Source organism: Glandiceps talaboti, chromosome 1, assembly GCF_964340395.1.
Source record: "Glandiceps talaboti chromosome 1, keGlaTala1.1, whole genome shotgun sequence".
NCBI lineage: Eukaryota > Metazoa > Hemichordata > Enteropneusta > Spengelidae > Glandiceps > Glandiceps talaboti.
The window spans coordinates 24,361,751-24,377,572 of record NC_135549.1 but is presented as its reverse complement, the minus strand read 5'-3'; the positions used below and the strand labels follow the sequence as shown (position 1 = coordinate 24,377,572).

The following is a 15,822-nucleotide window of genomic DNA, read 5'->3' as shown; positions in this document are numbered from 1 at the left end:
AAAATAAAAAATCTACCTAGTACCCCACCTATTCTAAAATTGAGCGTAACCGGAACCACAATTTTTTTTTATTTTTTTTATTAGGCCTTAGATAAGGCCAAAAAAAATAATTGTGTGTTTCCGGGTACATTTGTAGGTATGTTAAAGGTAGGTCGGGATTTTATATCATTTCATTTTATTTCATATTACTTTACCTCTTTAATTGATTTTATTTTTGAAAAATATTAATTTGACTTAAAACCAAATGAAATGTCGGACAGTATACTTCTTTCTGTGATACACTAATGAAATATGTACATGTACAGACATCACTTGGAAAATAAAACAGACGTGCTGGAAGTGAAGAAGACAAAGAATTTCTTAGCTTTTTGTTTTAAATGTTATAAAAAATGTTTAGGGTTTGCAGCTTAATTTGGGGTTTGTCCGGTTATCAGAAATACACCATTTTTTTTATTTTGCCAAAGCGAAAATAAAGGTGAATCTAATGCTTGCCTTGTGTTTGCACATGTACATGTGCATTGTATGTGACACATTAACATCACTATTTGAAACTATTTTTGAATCCACTGAGTAAGTAAGAATATTCCATATATGACCAAGAACAAAAATTGAAACTCGGTGGTCTCACCAAACTCAAAAAAAAAAAAAAAAAAACATTATCAAAAAGATTTTTTTTAAATTAAAAAAAAAAAATCAGGACTTTCACAAACAGTTTCAGTTCAGCAAAAATGGTATTATAATAAAACGAATCTAGAGCTTGAGCCCCCAGAAAATTTCATGCACACAAAATATATCATACTGCATGCCAACATGAGGGTAAACACGTCATGAAAGCCGATGACGCGGAAAACAAAAGAACATGTGAATACTTCATTTAGGTATTTACATTGCACGACTGAATACACGACACGTGTCATGTATGGTGGTAATGTATTGGGTTTTATCATGTTTATAATTTCATTGACAGTGACTATTCTTTGCTCTTTGCTCTTAAAAATAATTTTCCCTCCCTATGTCTGTTGGTTTTTCTTCTTCCAATTTTCAAAATTTAATTTGCAGTGGAGCATGTCACTGATTTTAAAAGGCGTGTCAAACCACAGGGTCCATGCCGTGTTTACACTGAAATAAGAAGTTTGCGTGTTTCGAAAATTAGCTTACGTCACTTACCAAGGGAGTCTTATCCTTCAGTACCTTCTTTGAGACACATGCTTCACATGTTCATAGCACCACCCCACCCACCCACCCACCCCTCCCACCAAACCCCCCGGGCCCAAACCCGAGCTCGGTGAAAGTCATGTTTCAACTCACCAGTACAGTGCTACTACTGCAGTTATTTTCACATACTGTACGAAGAGTGATTTCACGGCGTGTGCGTCCATGGCGTTCCTGTGGTTGTATCCGTACCGCTGTCTGTGTCCGTATGATCTCATTTTAATAGGCAGTTTTCTATTATTCACCATGGAAAGAGCCAGTTAATCGGATTTACTACAGATGTTACTATGTGACACTTCAAACTTCGTGGACGAATATACGAACGGAAGTAGATCATCAACAGCTGTGACCTTTTTACAAAGTAAGGTAATATTTAATTGGACAGAAGTTGACACCTCCTTGTTATTTAACCAATCAGATATTCTGTTTTAAATTGTCTCGTTGCAAATCGATGCATACCCGTTTACGTTAAATTCGCTTAAATTCACTTATTGCGTCTAATAACAGCCGTATAAGTTAATCAAAATACGTGAAAATACACTAAAAATGATTAAAGATATATGCAATACATCTTTACTGTTGATAGATAAAATATTTTGTTTTGATCAATTGTCGTGATTTTGTTTTGTCGTAAAATTTGACCTCTGTCTTAGGTCAATGGAAAATCAGCTGGGCAAGGAGGAAGAAAAACGTAGGTACAGTGTACATCTTCGTGGCACTAGTTCATTATGGTCTCCCATGCGATTTTTTTAATCAAATGCGAACTATGAATTAGTCGCTTTATCATTTCACTGAAATTTTGTGGGAAAATGAAACATATTGTTGATACAAACTTGAAGTAGAAGACCGGAGATTCGAACCATTGTTACGTGGCTACTACTACTACTAGTACTAGAGTACTAGGCATGACTCTAGCCTACACGGGAGTTGCATTCATGGTGGCACTCTTCCCCCCCCCCCCCATGGTTTCAATGATATCCCAGTTAAAAGCAAGGCAGATTTTTATAGGAATCCTGAGGTGTAATAAACCATGATAAATTATATTTGAAAATATATTAAAATGTTGCGACATCATATTACATCTGTAGCATTAATTATAAAATAAAGTTTTATGAACATCTGCAAGTTCCATTTTATATTATATTTATGGTGTATATAGAAATGTCAGATTTGAGATTTTTTTATTCATTTGAAAAATACAGGTGTAATCTTGAATTTGAAATGCATTATGCAGTAGCATATCCTAGACTAGCATTGTAAAATTCTTCTTGTTCACAACTGTTGACATCTCAAATGTATTAAATTATAAAATTTTTAGTAGAAGTTTCATATGTGCTACACAATAAACCTAATATGAATTTTTTTTATTGTGATGCATTCAGAAACTATGGCAACCAAACTGGTTCAGTGGCTTGTTATTTTAAGCCTATTCTTCAGTGTATGGGCTTCAGTGGTGTTTGACCTTGCACCTGTAACCTTGGATACAAGGTTAAAGCAAGTAATGTGGCCTGTAAGTAATTTCTAGCTAGTTTTTTACAGCGTAGACAAATTACTGTATAAAAGTATTCTTTTATGCCTTTATAACATTGCACGAATTACATTTTGCATTTACAAATGAAGTATTTAGGAAATACACCAAGAACCATTTATAGCACATAGCTATATTTCCTACTGTAGGTAATACCCCACCTCCCCTTGTCACTTGTGGTGCTGACATTGTATATTATTAACTATCACTGCATTCTCATTTTTTAAATTTTTACATATACACTCACAATCTTATTCAAACCAGGTCACCATGGTTGGTTGGTTGTCAGGGATAATGCGGTAATAATATTAATATGTAAGGTGTGTGTATAATCCATCAAAACTGTAGTTTCATATACTTACTTATATGTATCATATGTATGTACTCATACAGTGTGAATTTTGTACAAGTAAAAAATGACAAGAGAATAAATCCCTTGTGTTATTTTTCAGCTGCCGGTATATCTTCTTATCGTATTAGCGGTGAGTAGGTCACTCATTTTTATCCCTTCATTCCTTTGTGTGTTGGAAAAAAAATCCCATCAACACACAACTATTAAATTACACTACATCATACTAAACATTTCAAAGACTAGTCTGAGTTACACAGCCTCACCGCTGATTGCTCACTTCATGGCCCAAGTTAGAGTCTGGCATTCTATAATAAGTCATTTAAACAGATCTGTAGTCACATGACAATGAATGTTCATGGACTGTGTTCATATTTACAAATGAAAATTTTGCTGATATGTATCATTGTCAGGGGTGAAAGACAACAGTATCCCATTGTAATTCACCCCTGACAATGCTCACAACAAATCAGTGAACATTTTATATATTTGCTTCCAAAAAATTTTGACTTGGTGAGTCGAATGTTTCATTGTAACATGTCTATATTTTTTAATGAAAATTAAATTGTTACAGTTGTCCATGTTTGCTGTAGATCTAAAATCTAAGTATCATGACGTCATTGTAAATTGATTAAGTCGTCACTTACCCCTCGTAAATTTTATGTGAGAACAGAAACAATGTAGTGTTTCGGTGGTTAATGTGAAGGTAAGACTAAGGAAACATCCAGCATTCCTGAAAAGTTTTTAAAAAATGATTGTGCAAAAAATATAGTTATTATGTATTGGACTGAGTCACTAAATTGTTATTTTCATTACTTTCATATATTGTATACTTGGCTTGTCTGATAACATGAATAATTAATATACATTTTCATTCTATCAATTCTTTATGTTTGATTTCTAATGTGATTTCTTTCAGTGTTATTCACTGACAATTATAGGCTACAGAACTGCAACATTCAATGACTGTGTAGAGGCTTCAGAAGAACTTCAAAGGGTAACAATAGCACAGTTGTTGAGACAGATAGTGATTATGACATGAATTGATTCTGGGAGTGTGTATGTGTTTGTGTCTTAGTGTTCATTTTGGTTTGTTTTGTTTGTCTCCCCTCCACTGTCTATGGTTTGTGTGATGTGTATATCATTATGTGTCTGCATCCATCAGTGTCACACACACACACACACGCACGCACCCACCCACCCACACTCACTCACACACACATACATTTATCATTGTGTATGTGTTTATGTGTGTGTGTGTGTGTGTGTGTGTGTGTGTTAGTGGGTGTGTGGATATGTGACTATGTTTCACATGTATATGTATGCCAGTCTGCATATGTTACTGTATTTATATGTGTGTGGTTGTTTATTTCTGCTTTATTTTATTAAAGTTTGTTTATGATAATGTATCTTCATTTTTGTCAGACATTTTGATTCAACTTCTTTCAATGAATTGTTCCAATTTGGTGTTCAACATTTTACTGTATAGAACTGTTTATAACACTGCAAACCACACTGTTCATAGTCGATTATTGCACATTGCACATCATGGTACCTGATGCCCTAGATTCATAGTTGACATTGAAGAACTACCCTATGTAATATTGCCGTTCATGTAAGCAATTACATAGATAGAACATTATACATATTTTATTGCAAATGCACTATCTCATTATTTATTTATTTATTTTAATTTATTCATTTATTTATTTCTGTTTATTGTTTGACAGGAAATCAAAGAAGCTAGAGCTGATCTCAAGAAAAAGGGACTCAAGATCTCATGAATAAACTCCTTTTTTTGATATATTTCTATAGAAATTTTATACTGTAAAAGATCTATCATTTAGTCTGATGAACAAGAAGTAACTAAAATGTGCAAACTATGAACTCTTCTCAAACAGATTTTAAGGTACTTTAAAGTAGCCATATGGATACAGATTTGGTATTTATTTTGGATTTTTAATTTATAAAACAATTTTATCATGGCTTCCTACTTGAAAAATCAATGTGAAACAATATATGCCAAGTCCTTGTTTGTAACTCAATCAATTACAGAAGATTAATAAATGTGCAAAATGTTTGTTATTGTACGTACAATAATAAACTTTTTACACATTTTTTAGTTTTTTTGCAATGTATTGAGTTAGAAACACAGGTTGGGTCTTTGTTGTTTCACATTGATTTCCCAAGCAGGAAGCCGTGATACAATTGTTTAATACATTAATAATCCAAAATAAATACCAAATCCTTGTCCAGATGGCCACTTTAATACGGCTATATGTTATCTCTACATAGGGATTTATAAGAAACTAATAATGAAAACTTGCCAGCACTGTCATCATAATCCTGTAACTTCTAAACAGTGAAATGAGATTATTGATCGTTATAATACCTGAGTTTATAATACCTGTACTCATGTGATACTTTGTACATAAAACCTTGGTGAAACTATTCTAGTATGATATTAATATCAATGCATACATTCTATGACATTACAATTGCCTTCTGGCATTGTTAGAACAGTTTATTGCCTAGTATGGATTCCTCAACATTTTTTGGTATGTATCAAAAATTATGTCATTGGATTGTGTATATGTTATATCTTACGATCAGGTTTGAGTTCAGTCAATTGCAAGTCATAGTTATGTTTGCTTCAGTATGTAGAATACTATGAGTGACAATAAATCTCGTCCAAAAACATATGAACTCAGCTTGTGCCCCTTTAAAATGAAGAATATTAAAGGAAGCAAACGAGGAACATCATATTAAAAAAGGAAATACACGGTCTTGATTAATAAGATTGCAAGTCAAACTTGATGATAAAAATTAGTTCAGAGATTTTTTTCGATCTCTCTAAGATCCGACATTCATGTGACATGATCAGCTACCACTCATGTCTGTACTGTGTTAGTCTGTAAGATATGAAGTTCATGCCATGCTATCAGCTATCACTTACAACACAATTTATCTTACAGTCTAACATTTCTTGTTTTCCTTCACAAATTAATGACAATGTCAACATAAACCAGAAGCAGTGTTATAACATCACAAACTGACTATTTCCTATTACAGACTAGTAATTCATTTACATGATTGTATTACATACAAATATGGCTGCAGATAGCTATTTTTTCAATCATTGTCATTATCAAGTGTATTGCAGACTTAACAGGCAACACCAAATGAAGAGACACATGTAGATAATTTTTACCTCATCTATCTCTAAATAATTTCCAAAAGATGGTCTAAAGCAATGCAAGGTAATTCAGCAATTATCTCAACTTTGAATGACTACCTAAGCTTTAAAAAAACAAACAATAATTCATATAAAAAATTGACCAAAACTTCAAATACAGTGTATGTTCGCATTATCATGACAATAACCCAAAATTTCTGATTTACTTTTATGAATGTAGATTTTTAGGTAAGATTTACTATCTGAGATTCATTTGCATAAAACATCTATATTATGTATCTGGCAGACTTATCATCACATGTTGTTTTTGTTAGTAATTTTCATTCATTTTAGGGAGTTTACCCTATGTGACATAACCCTTACAATTTCAGCTCAAACTTTTTTCATTTCTTTTCAAAGAGCAAATATGTAGTGAAAAATTGAATTTATTTTTGCATCTGTCTGTAAATTGTACTGATCGAATAAATGAAAATAATAGAATTGATAGATTTGTCATTTATTTGATAAACATAAATAAGAATGAGTAATGAGAAAAACACACAATCAAGGTCTTCTGACTTACGGCTGCAGAAATTTTGTTTCTATATTTGTTGTTGCTCATGTCATATGATGTCAAATTTAAAGTGGCCACATGGATGAGGATTGGGTAGTTATTTTGGATTTTTTAATTCATAATTTTATCATGGCTTCTTACTTGAAAAATAAATGTGAAACAACATATACCAAGTCTTTGTAACTCAATAAATCGCAAAACATTAATAAATGTGTAAAATGTTTATTATTGTATGTACAACAACAAACTTTTTACACATACATGAATTTAGCTTTTTGCAATGTATTGAGTTACAAACACAGACTTAGTCAATGTTGTTTCACATTGATTTTTCAAGTCCAGAAGCCATGATAAAATTATTTTATCAATTAAAAATCCATAATAGATATCCCCAATCCTTATGCCAAAAAAGACAAAAAAGTACTAGTTTCTGGTCAGCGCACATACCCCTGTGTCGGTCTTCTTTTTTTTTTTTAGTTTGTCCTGTCCATGCAGGCTGCAGATCTGGGAAAACACAAAACTAACCCTCCCTACTTCAGTGAAGACAACTGCAGAGCCAATCATGAACAAGCCAAATGACATCTGCCTCACATACATACTTGCTGTAAATTTCTAAATAAAAAGAACTGTAACTGCCATAAATAGTACAATGAGTGACAGGTTTGTTGAGAATTGAAAAAATTGCGTCATTTTAAACAAACTGTCTTGGCCAGAAACAGTTCTTTTTTTTTTTTGGCCTTATCTATATGGCCACTTTAATGTATTACCACAAGATACAAAATGTACTAAAATGACATCGTTATTTATTAAAAGTCTAAATGCTCCTTCTAACATGTCAGATTCCAGTTACCCATCTTATCTTGCTGTCATTTTCAAAAGAAGTGTTACAAGAGGGCGCCCTACATGATGGAAAAATAGGATTAAAAGACACGGCAGTACAAAAGTGTGCTAAAACAATAGTGAGTTCTTAACTGTGATGGGGGGGGGGGTTAAAAGGTTTTCAGAATGTTTTCATTAGTTGAAGATGCAACCACATTCTTGTCATGAAACACTAGCTAATGATTTTTTAGAGGCTATAGCATACAACTCTCATGGCCCCCATTTCTTGTCCTAAAGTGCCACTAACAGCACTCGTAGTGGCCGGACCAAGATAACTTTGGTCTATTGCAGTGTATGATGGGAATAGAATAGAATAATTTGATGGTAAAATGGAGATCGTCCTACCTATATTAAAATGAAATAATACTCCTTAATAACATTTGTAAACAAATAACATTGTTCTATTGCAGTGTATGATGGGAATAGAATAGAATAATTTGTTGGTAGAATAGAGATTGTCCAACCTATATTGAAATGAAATAAGCCTTCATATTGTAAAATTTGTAAACAAATGACTTTGTTCTATTGCAGTGGATGATGGGAATAGAATAGAATAATTTGATGGTAGAATGGTGACTGTCCAACCTAGAATGATATGGAATAATACTCCTTAGTAACATTTGCAAACAAATGACTTTGTTCTATTGCAGTGTATGATGGGAATAGAATAGAATAATTTGATGGTAGAATGGTGACTGTCCAACCTAGAATGATATGGAATAATACTCCTTAGTAACATTTGCAAACAAATGACTTTGTTCTATTGCAGTGTATGATGGGAATAGAATACAATAATTTGATGGTAAAATCGAGATTGTCCAAATAGAATGAAATGGAATAATAATCCTTCATTGTAAAATTTGTAAACAAATGACTTTGTTCTATTGCAGTGTATGATGGGAATAGAATAGAATAATTTGATGGTAGAACGGTGATTGTCCAACCAATATTAAAATGGAATAATACTCCTTAGTAACAATTGTAAACAAATAACTTTGTTCTATTGTAGAGTAGGATGGGAATAGAATAGTCTAATTTGATGGTAGAATGGTGACTGTCCAACCAATATTAAAACGGAATAATACTCCTTAGTAACATTTTGTAAACAAATAACTTTGTTCTATTGCAGTGTATGATGGGAATAGAATAGAATAATTTCATGGTAGAATGGTGATTTTCCAACCTATGATAAAATGGAATAATACTCCTTAGTAACATTTGTAAACAAATGACTTTGTTCTATTGCAGTGGATGATGGGAATAGAATAGACTAATTTGATGGTGGAATGGTGATTGTCCAACCAATATTAAAATGGAATAATACTCCTTAGTAACATTTGTAAATAAATTACTTTGTTCTATTATAGTGTATGATGGGAATAGAATAGACTAGTTTGATGGTAGAATGGTGATTGTCAAGCCTATGATGAAATGGATTAATACTCCTTAGTAACATTTGTAAACAATTGACTTTGTTCTATTGCAGTGTATGATGGGAATAGAATAGAATAATTTGATGGTAGAATGGTGATTGGCCAGCCTATGATGAAATGGATTAATACTCCTTAGTAACATTTGTAAACAATTGACTTTGTTCTATTGCAGTGGATGATGGGAATACAATATAATAATTTGATGGTACAATCGACATTCTCCAAATAGAATGAAATGGAATAATAATCCTTCATTGTAAAATTTGTAAACAAATGACTTTGTTCTATTGCAGTGTATGATGGGAATAGATCTAGGCTAGTTTGATGGTCGAATGGTGACTGTTCAACCTATAATGAAATGGAATAATACTCCTTAGTAACATTTGTAAACAAATGACTTTGTTCTATTGCAGTGTATGATGGGAATAGAATAGAATTATTTGATGGTGGAATGGTGATTGTCCAACCAATAATAAAATGGAATAACGCTCCTTATTAACATTTGTAAACAAATAACTTTGTTCTATTGCAGTGTATGATGAAATAGAATAGAATAATTTGATGGTAGAAAGGTGATTGTCCAGCCTAGAATGAAATGGAATAATACTCCTTAGTAACATTTGCAAACAAATGACTTTGTTCTATTGCAGTGTATGATGGGAATTGAATAGAATAATTTGATGGTAGAATGGTGATTGTTTAACCAATATTAAAATGGAATAATACTCCTTAGTAACATTTGTAAACAAATAACTTTGTTCTATTGCAGTGTATGATGGGAATGGAATAGAATAATTCTATGGTAGAAAGGTAATTGTACAGCCTAGAATGAAATGGAATAATACTCCTTAGTAACATTTGTAAACAAATAACTTTATTCTATTGCAGTGTATGATGGGAATAGAATAGAATAATTTGATGGTAGAATGGTGATTGTTTAACCAATATTAAAATGGAATAATACTCCTTAGTAACATTTTGTAAACAAATAACTTTGTTCTATTGCAGTGTATGATGGGAATAGAATAGAATAATTTCATGGTAGAATGGTGATTTTCCAACCTATGATAAAATGGAATAATACTCCTTATTAACATTTGTAAACAAATGACTTTGTTCTATTGCAGTGTATGATTGGAATAGAATAGAATAATTTGATGGTAGAATGGTGATTGTCCAACCAATATTAAAATGGAATAACACTCCTTAGTAACATTTGTAAACAAATTACTTTGTTCTATTATAGTGTATGATGGGAATAGAATAGACTAGTTTGATGGTAGAAAGGTAATTGTACAGCCTAGAATGAAATGGAATAATACTCCTTAGTAACATTTGTAAACAAATAACTTTATTCTATTGCAGTGTATGATGGGAATAGAATAGAATAATTTGATGGTAGAATGGTGATTGTTTAACCAATATTAAAATGGAATAATACTCCTTAGTAACATTTTGTAAACAAATAACTTTGTTCTATTGCAGTGTATGATGGGAATAGAATAGAATAATTTCATGGTAGAATGGTGATTTTCCAACCTATGATAAAATGGAATAATACTCCTTATTAACATTTGTAAACAAATGACTTTGTTCTATTGCAGTGTATGATTGGAATAGAATAGAATAATTTGATGGTAGAATGGTGATTGTCCAACCAATATTAAAATGGAATAACACTCCTTAGTAACATTTGTAAACAAATTACTTTGTTCTATTGCAGTGTATGATTGGAATAGAATAGAATAATTTGATGGTAGAAAGGTGATTGTCCAGCCTAAAATGAAATGGAATAATACTCCTTAGTAACATTTGTAAACAAATGACTTTGTTCTATTGCAGTGTATGATGGGAATAGAATAGAATAATTTGATGGTAGAATGGTGACTGTTTAACCAATATTAAAATGGAATAATACTCCTTAGTAACATTTGTAATTAAATAACTTTGTTCTATTGCAGTGTATGATGGGAATAGAATAGAATAATTTCATGGTAGAATGGTGATTTTCCAACCTATGATAAAATGGAATAATACTCCTTATTAACATTTGTAAACAAATGACTTTGTTCTATTGCAGTGTATGATTGGAATAGAATAGAATAATTTGATGGTGGAATGGTGATTGTCCAACCAATATTAAAATGGAATAACACTCCTTATAGTAACATTTGTAAACAAATTACTTTGTTCTATTGCAGTGTATGATGGGAATAGAATAGACTAGTTTGATTGTAGAATGGTGATTTTCCAACCAATATTAAAATGGAATAACACTCCTTAGTAACATTTGTAAACAAATTACTTTGTTCTATTATAGTGTATGATGGGAATAGAATAGACTAGTTTGAGGGTAGAATGGTGATTGTCAAGCCTATGATGAAATGGATTAATACTCCTTAGTAACATTTGTAAACAATTGACTTTGTTCTATTGCAGTGTATGATGGGAATAGAATAGAATAATTTGATGGTAGAATGGTGATTGGCCAGCCTATGATGAAATGGATTAATACTCCTTAGTAACATTTGTAAACAATTGACTTTGTTCTATTGCAGTGGATGATGGGAATACAATATAATAATTTGATGGTACAATCGACATTCTCCAAATAGAATGAAATGGAATAATAATCCTTCATTGTAAAATTTGTAAACAAATGACTTCGTTCTATTGCAGTGTATGATTGGAATAGAATAGAATAATTTGATGGTAGAAAGGTGATTGTCCAGCCTAGAATGAAATGGAATAATACTCCTTAGTAACATTTGTAAACAAATGACTTTGTTCTATTGCAGTGTATGATGGGAATAGAATAGAATAATTTGATGGTAGAATGGTGACTGTTTAACCAATATTAAAATGGAATAATACTCCTTAGTAACATTTGTAATTAAATAACTTTGTTCTATTGCAGTGTATGAAGGGAATGGAATAGAATAATTCTATGGTAGAAAGGTAATTGTACAGCCTAGAATGAAATGGAATAATACTCCTTATTAACATTTGTAAACAAATGACTTTGTTCTATTGCAGTGTATGATTGGAATAGAATAGAATAATTTGATGGTAGAATGGTGATTGTCCAACCAATATTAAAATGGAATAACACTCCTTAGTAACATTTGTAAACAAATTACTTTGTTCTATTATAGTGTATGATGGGAATAGAATAGACTAGTTTGATGGTAGAAAGGTAATTGTACAGCCTAGAATGAAATGGAATAATACTCCTTAGTAACATTTGTAAACAAATAACTTTATTCTATTGCAGTGTATGATGGGAATAGAATAGAATAATTTGATGGTAGAATGGTGATTGTTTAACCAATATTAAAATGGAATAATACTCCTTAGTAACATTTTGTAAACAAATAACTTTGTTCTATTGCAGTGTATGATGGGAATAGAATAGAATAATTTCATGGTAGAATGGTGATTTTCCAACCTATGATAAAATGGAATAATACTCCTTATTAACATTTGTAAACAAATGACTTTGTTCTATTGCAGTGTATGATTGGAGTAGAATAGAATAATTTGATGGTAGAATGGTGATTGTCCAACCAATATTAAAATGGAATAACACTCCTTAGTAACATTTGTAAACAAATTACTTTGTTCTATTGCAGTGTATGATTGGAATAGAATAGAATAATTTGATGGTAGAAAGGTGATTGTCCAGCCTAGAATGAAATGGAATTATAATACTCCTTAGTAACATTTGTAAACAAATGACTTTGTTCTATTGCAGTGTATGATGGGAATAGAATAGAATAATTTGATGGTAGAATGGTGACTGTTTAACCAATATTAAAATGGAATAATACTCCTTAGTAACATTTGTAATTAAATAACTTTGTTCTATTGCAGTGTATGATGGGAATAGAATAGAATAATTTGATAGTGGAATGGTGATTGTTTAACCAATATTAAAATGGAATAATACTCCTTAGTAACATTTGTAAACACATGACTTTGTTCTATTGCAGTGGATGATGGGAATAGAATTGAATAATTTCATGGTAGAAAGGTAATTGTCCAGCCTTAATGAAATGGAATACTACTCCCTAGTAACATTTGTAAACAAATAACTTTGTTCTATTGCAGTGTATGATGGGAATAGAATAGAATAATTTGATGGTAGAATGGTGATTGTTTAACCAATATTAAAATGGAATAATACTCCTTAGTAACATTTTGTAAACAAATAACTTTGTTCTATTGCAGTGTATGATGGGAATAGAATAGAATAATTTCATGGTAGAATGGTGATTTTCCAACCTATGATAAAATGGAATAATACTCCTTATTAACATTTGTAAACAAATGACTTTGTTCTATTGCAGTGTATGATTGGAATAGAATAGAATAATTTGATGGTGGAATGGTGATTGTCCAACCAATATTAAAATGGAATAACACTCCTTATAGTAACATTTGTAAACAAATTACTTTGTTCTATTGCAGTGTATGATGGGAATAGAATAGACTAGTTTGATTGTAGAATGGTGATTGTCCAACCAATATTAAAATGGAATAACACTCCTTAGTAACATTTGTAAACAAATTACTTTGTTCTATTATAGTGTATGATGGGAATAGAATAGACTAGTTTGAGGGTAGAATGGTGATTGTCAAGCCTATGATGAAATGGATTAATACTCCTTAGTAACATTTGTAAACAATTGACTTTGTTCTATTGCAGTGTATGATGGGAATAGAATAGAATAATTTGATGGTAGAATGGTGATTGGCCAGCCTATGATGAAATGGATTAATACTCCATAGTAACATTTGTAAACAATTGACTTTGTTCTATTGCAGTGGATGATGGGAATACAATATAATAATTTGATGGTACAATCGACATTCTCCAAATAGAATGAAATGGAATAATAATCCTTCATTGTAAAATTTGTAAACAAATGACTTCGTGCTATTGCAGTGTATGATTGGAATAGAATAGAATAATTTGATGGTAGAAAGGTGATTGTCCAGCCTAGAATGAAATGGAATAATACTCCTTAGTAACATTTGTAAACAAATGACTTTGTTCTATTGCAGTGTATGATGGGAATAGAATAGAATAATTTGATGGTAGAATGGTGACTGTTTAACCAATATTAAAATGGAATAATACTCCTTAGTAACATTTGTAATTAAATAACTTTGTTCTATTGCAGTGTATGAAGGGAATGGAATAGAATAATTCTATGGTAGAAAGGTAATTGTACAGCCTAGAATGAAATGGAATAATACTCCTTAGTAACATTTGTAAACAAATAACTTTATTCTATTGCACTGTATGATGGGAATAGAATAGAATAATTTGATGGTAGAATGGTGATTGTTTAACCAATATTAAAATGGAATAATACTCCTTAGTAACATTTTGTAAACAAATAACTTTGTTCTATTGCAGTGTATGATGGGAATAGAATAGAATAATTTCATGGTAGAATGGTGATTTTCCAACCTATGATAAAATGGAATAATACTCCTTAGTAACATTTGTAAACAAATGACTTTGTTCTAATGCAGTGTATGATGGGAATAGAATAGAATAATGTGATGGTGGAATGGTGATTGTCCAACCAATATTAAAATGGAATAACACTCCTTAGTAACATTTGTAAACTAATTACTTTGTTCTATTGCAGTGTATGATGGGAATAGAATAGACTAGTTTGATGGTAGAATGGTGATTGTCCAACCAATATTAAAATGGAATAACACTCCTTAGTAACATTTGTAAACAAATTACTTTGTTCTATTATAGTGTATGATGGGAATAGAATAGACTAGTTTGATGGTAGAATGGTGATTGTCAAGCCTATGATGAAATGGATTAATACTCCTTAGTAACATTTGTAAACAAATGACTTTGTTCTATTGCAGTGTATGATGGGAATAGAATAGAATAATTTGATGGTAGAATGGTGATTGTTTAACCAATATTAAAATGGAATAATACTCTTTAGTAACATTTGTAAACAAATAAATTTGTTCTATTACAGTGGATGATGGCAATAGAATAGAATAATTTGATGGTAGAATGGTGATTATTCTACCTATATTAAAATGGAATAATACTCCTTAGTAACATTTCTAAACAAATTACTTTGTTCTATTATAGTGTATGATGGGAATAGAATAGACTAGTTTGATGGTAGAATGGTGATTGTCAAGCCTATGATGAAATGGATTAATACTCCTTAGTAACATTTGCAAACAATTGATTTTGTTCTATTGCAGTGGATGATTGGAATAGAATAGAATAATTTGATGGTAGAATGGTGATTGGCCAGCCTATGATGAAATGGAATAATACTCCTTAGTAACATTTGTAAACAAATGACTTTGTTCTATTGCAGTGTATGATGGGAATAGAATAGAATAATTTGATGGTAGAATGGTGACTGTTTAACCAATATTAAAATGGAATAATACTCCTTAGTAACATTTGTAATTAAATAACTTTGTTCTATTGCAGTGTATGATGGGAATAGAATAGAATAATTTGATAGTGGAATGGTGATTGTTTAACCAATATTAAAATGGAATAATACTCCTTAGTAACATTTGTAAACACATGACTTTGTTCTATTGCAGTGGATGATGGGAATAGAATTGAATAATTTCATGGTAGAAAGGTAATTGTCCAGCCTT

The 15,822-nt window shown here is 31.2% G+C and overlaps 2 protein-coding genes across 2 annotated transcripts in view; one reads left to right on the top strand and one right to left on the bottom strand.

The window, feature by feature from the left end:
• The window catches only part of LOC144438691 (GDP-fucose transporter 1-like), a 55,230-nt gene extending 53,721 nt beyond the window's left edge, over positions 1 to 1,509 (bottom strand). The window contains exon 1 of the mRNA XM_078127840.1: positions 1,309 to 1,509. Coding sequence (XP_077983966.1) covers positions 1,309 to 1,460 — 152 coding nt within the window. The 5' untranslated portion in view covers positions 1,461 to 1,509. The remainder of the gene's footprint in view (positions 1 to 1,308) is intronic.
• Positions 1,510 to 1,876: 367 nt separating this feature from the next.
• On the top strand, positions 1,877 to 5,015 carry LOC144442116 (dolichol-phosphate mannosyltransferase subunit 3-like). The gene is made up of 5 exons (XM_078131387.1): positions 1,877 to 1,903; positions 2,595 to 2,722; positions 3,193 to 3,222; positions 4,009 to 4,086; positions 4,820 to 5,015. The coding sequence occupies exons 2-5, from the start codon at positions 2,600 to 2,602 to the stop codon at positions 4,871 to 4,873; spliced, it is 285 nt and encodes a 94-aa protein (XP_077987513.1). The 5' UTR covers positions 1,877 to 1,903; positions 2,595 to 2,599; the 3' UTR covers positions 4,874 to 5,015.
• The last annotated feature ends 10,807 nt before the right edge of the window (positions 5,016 to 15,822 follow it).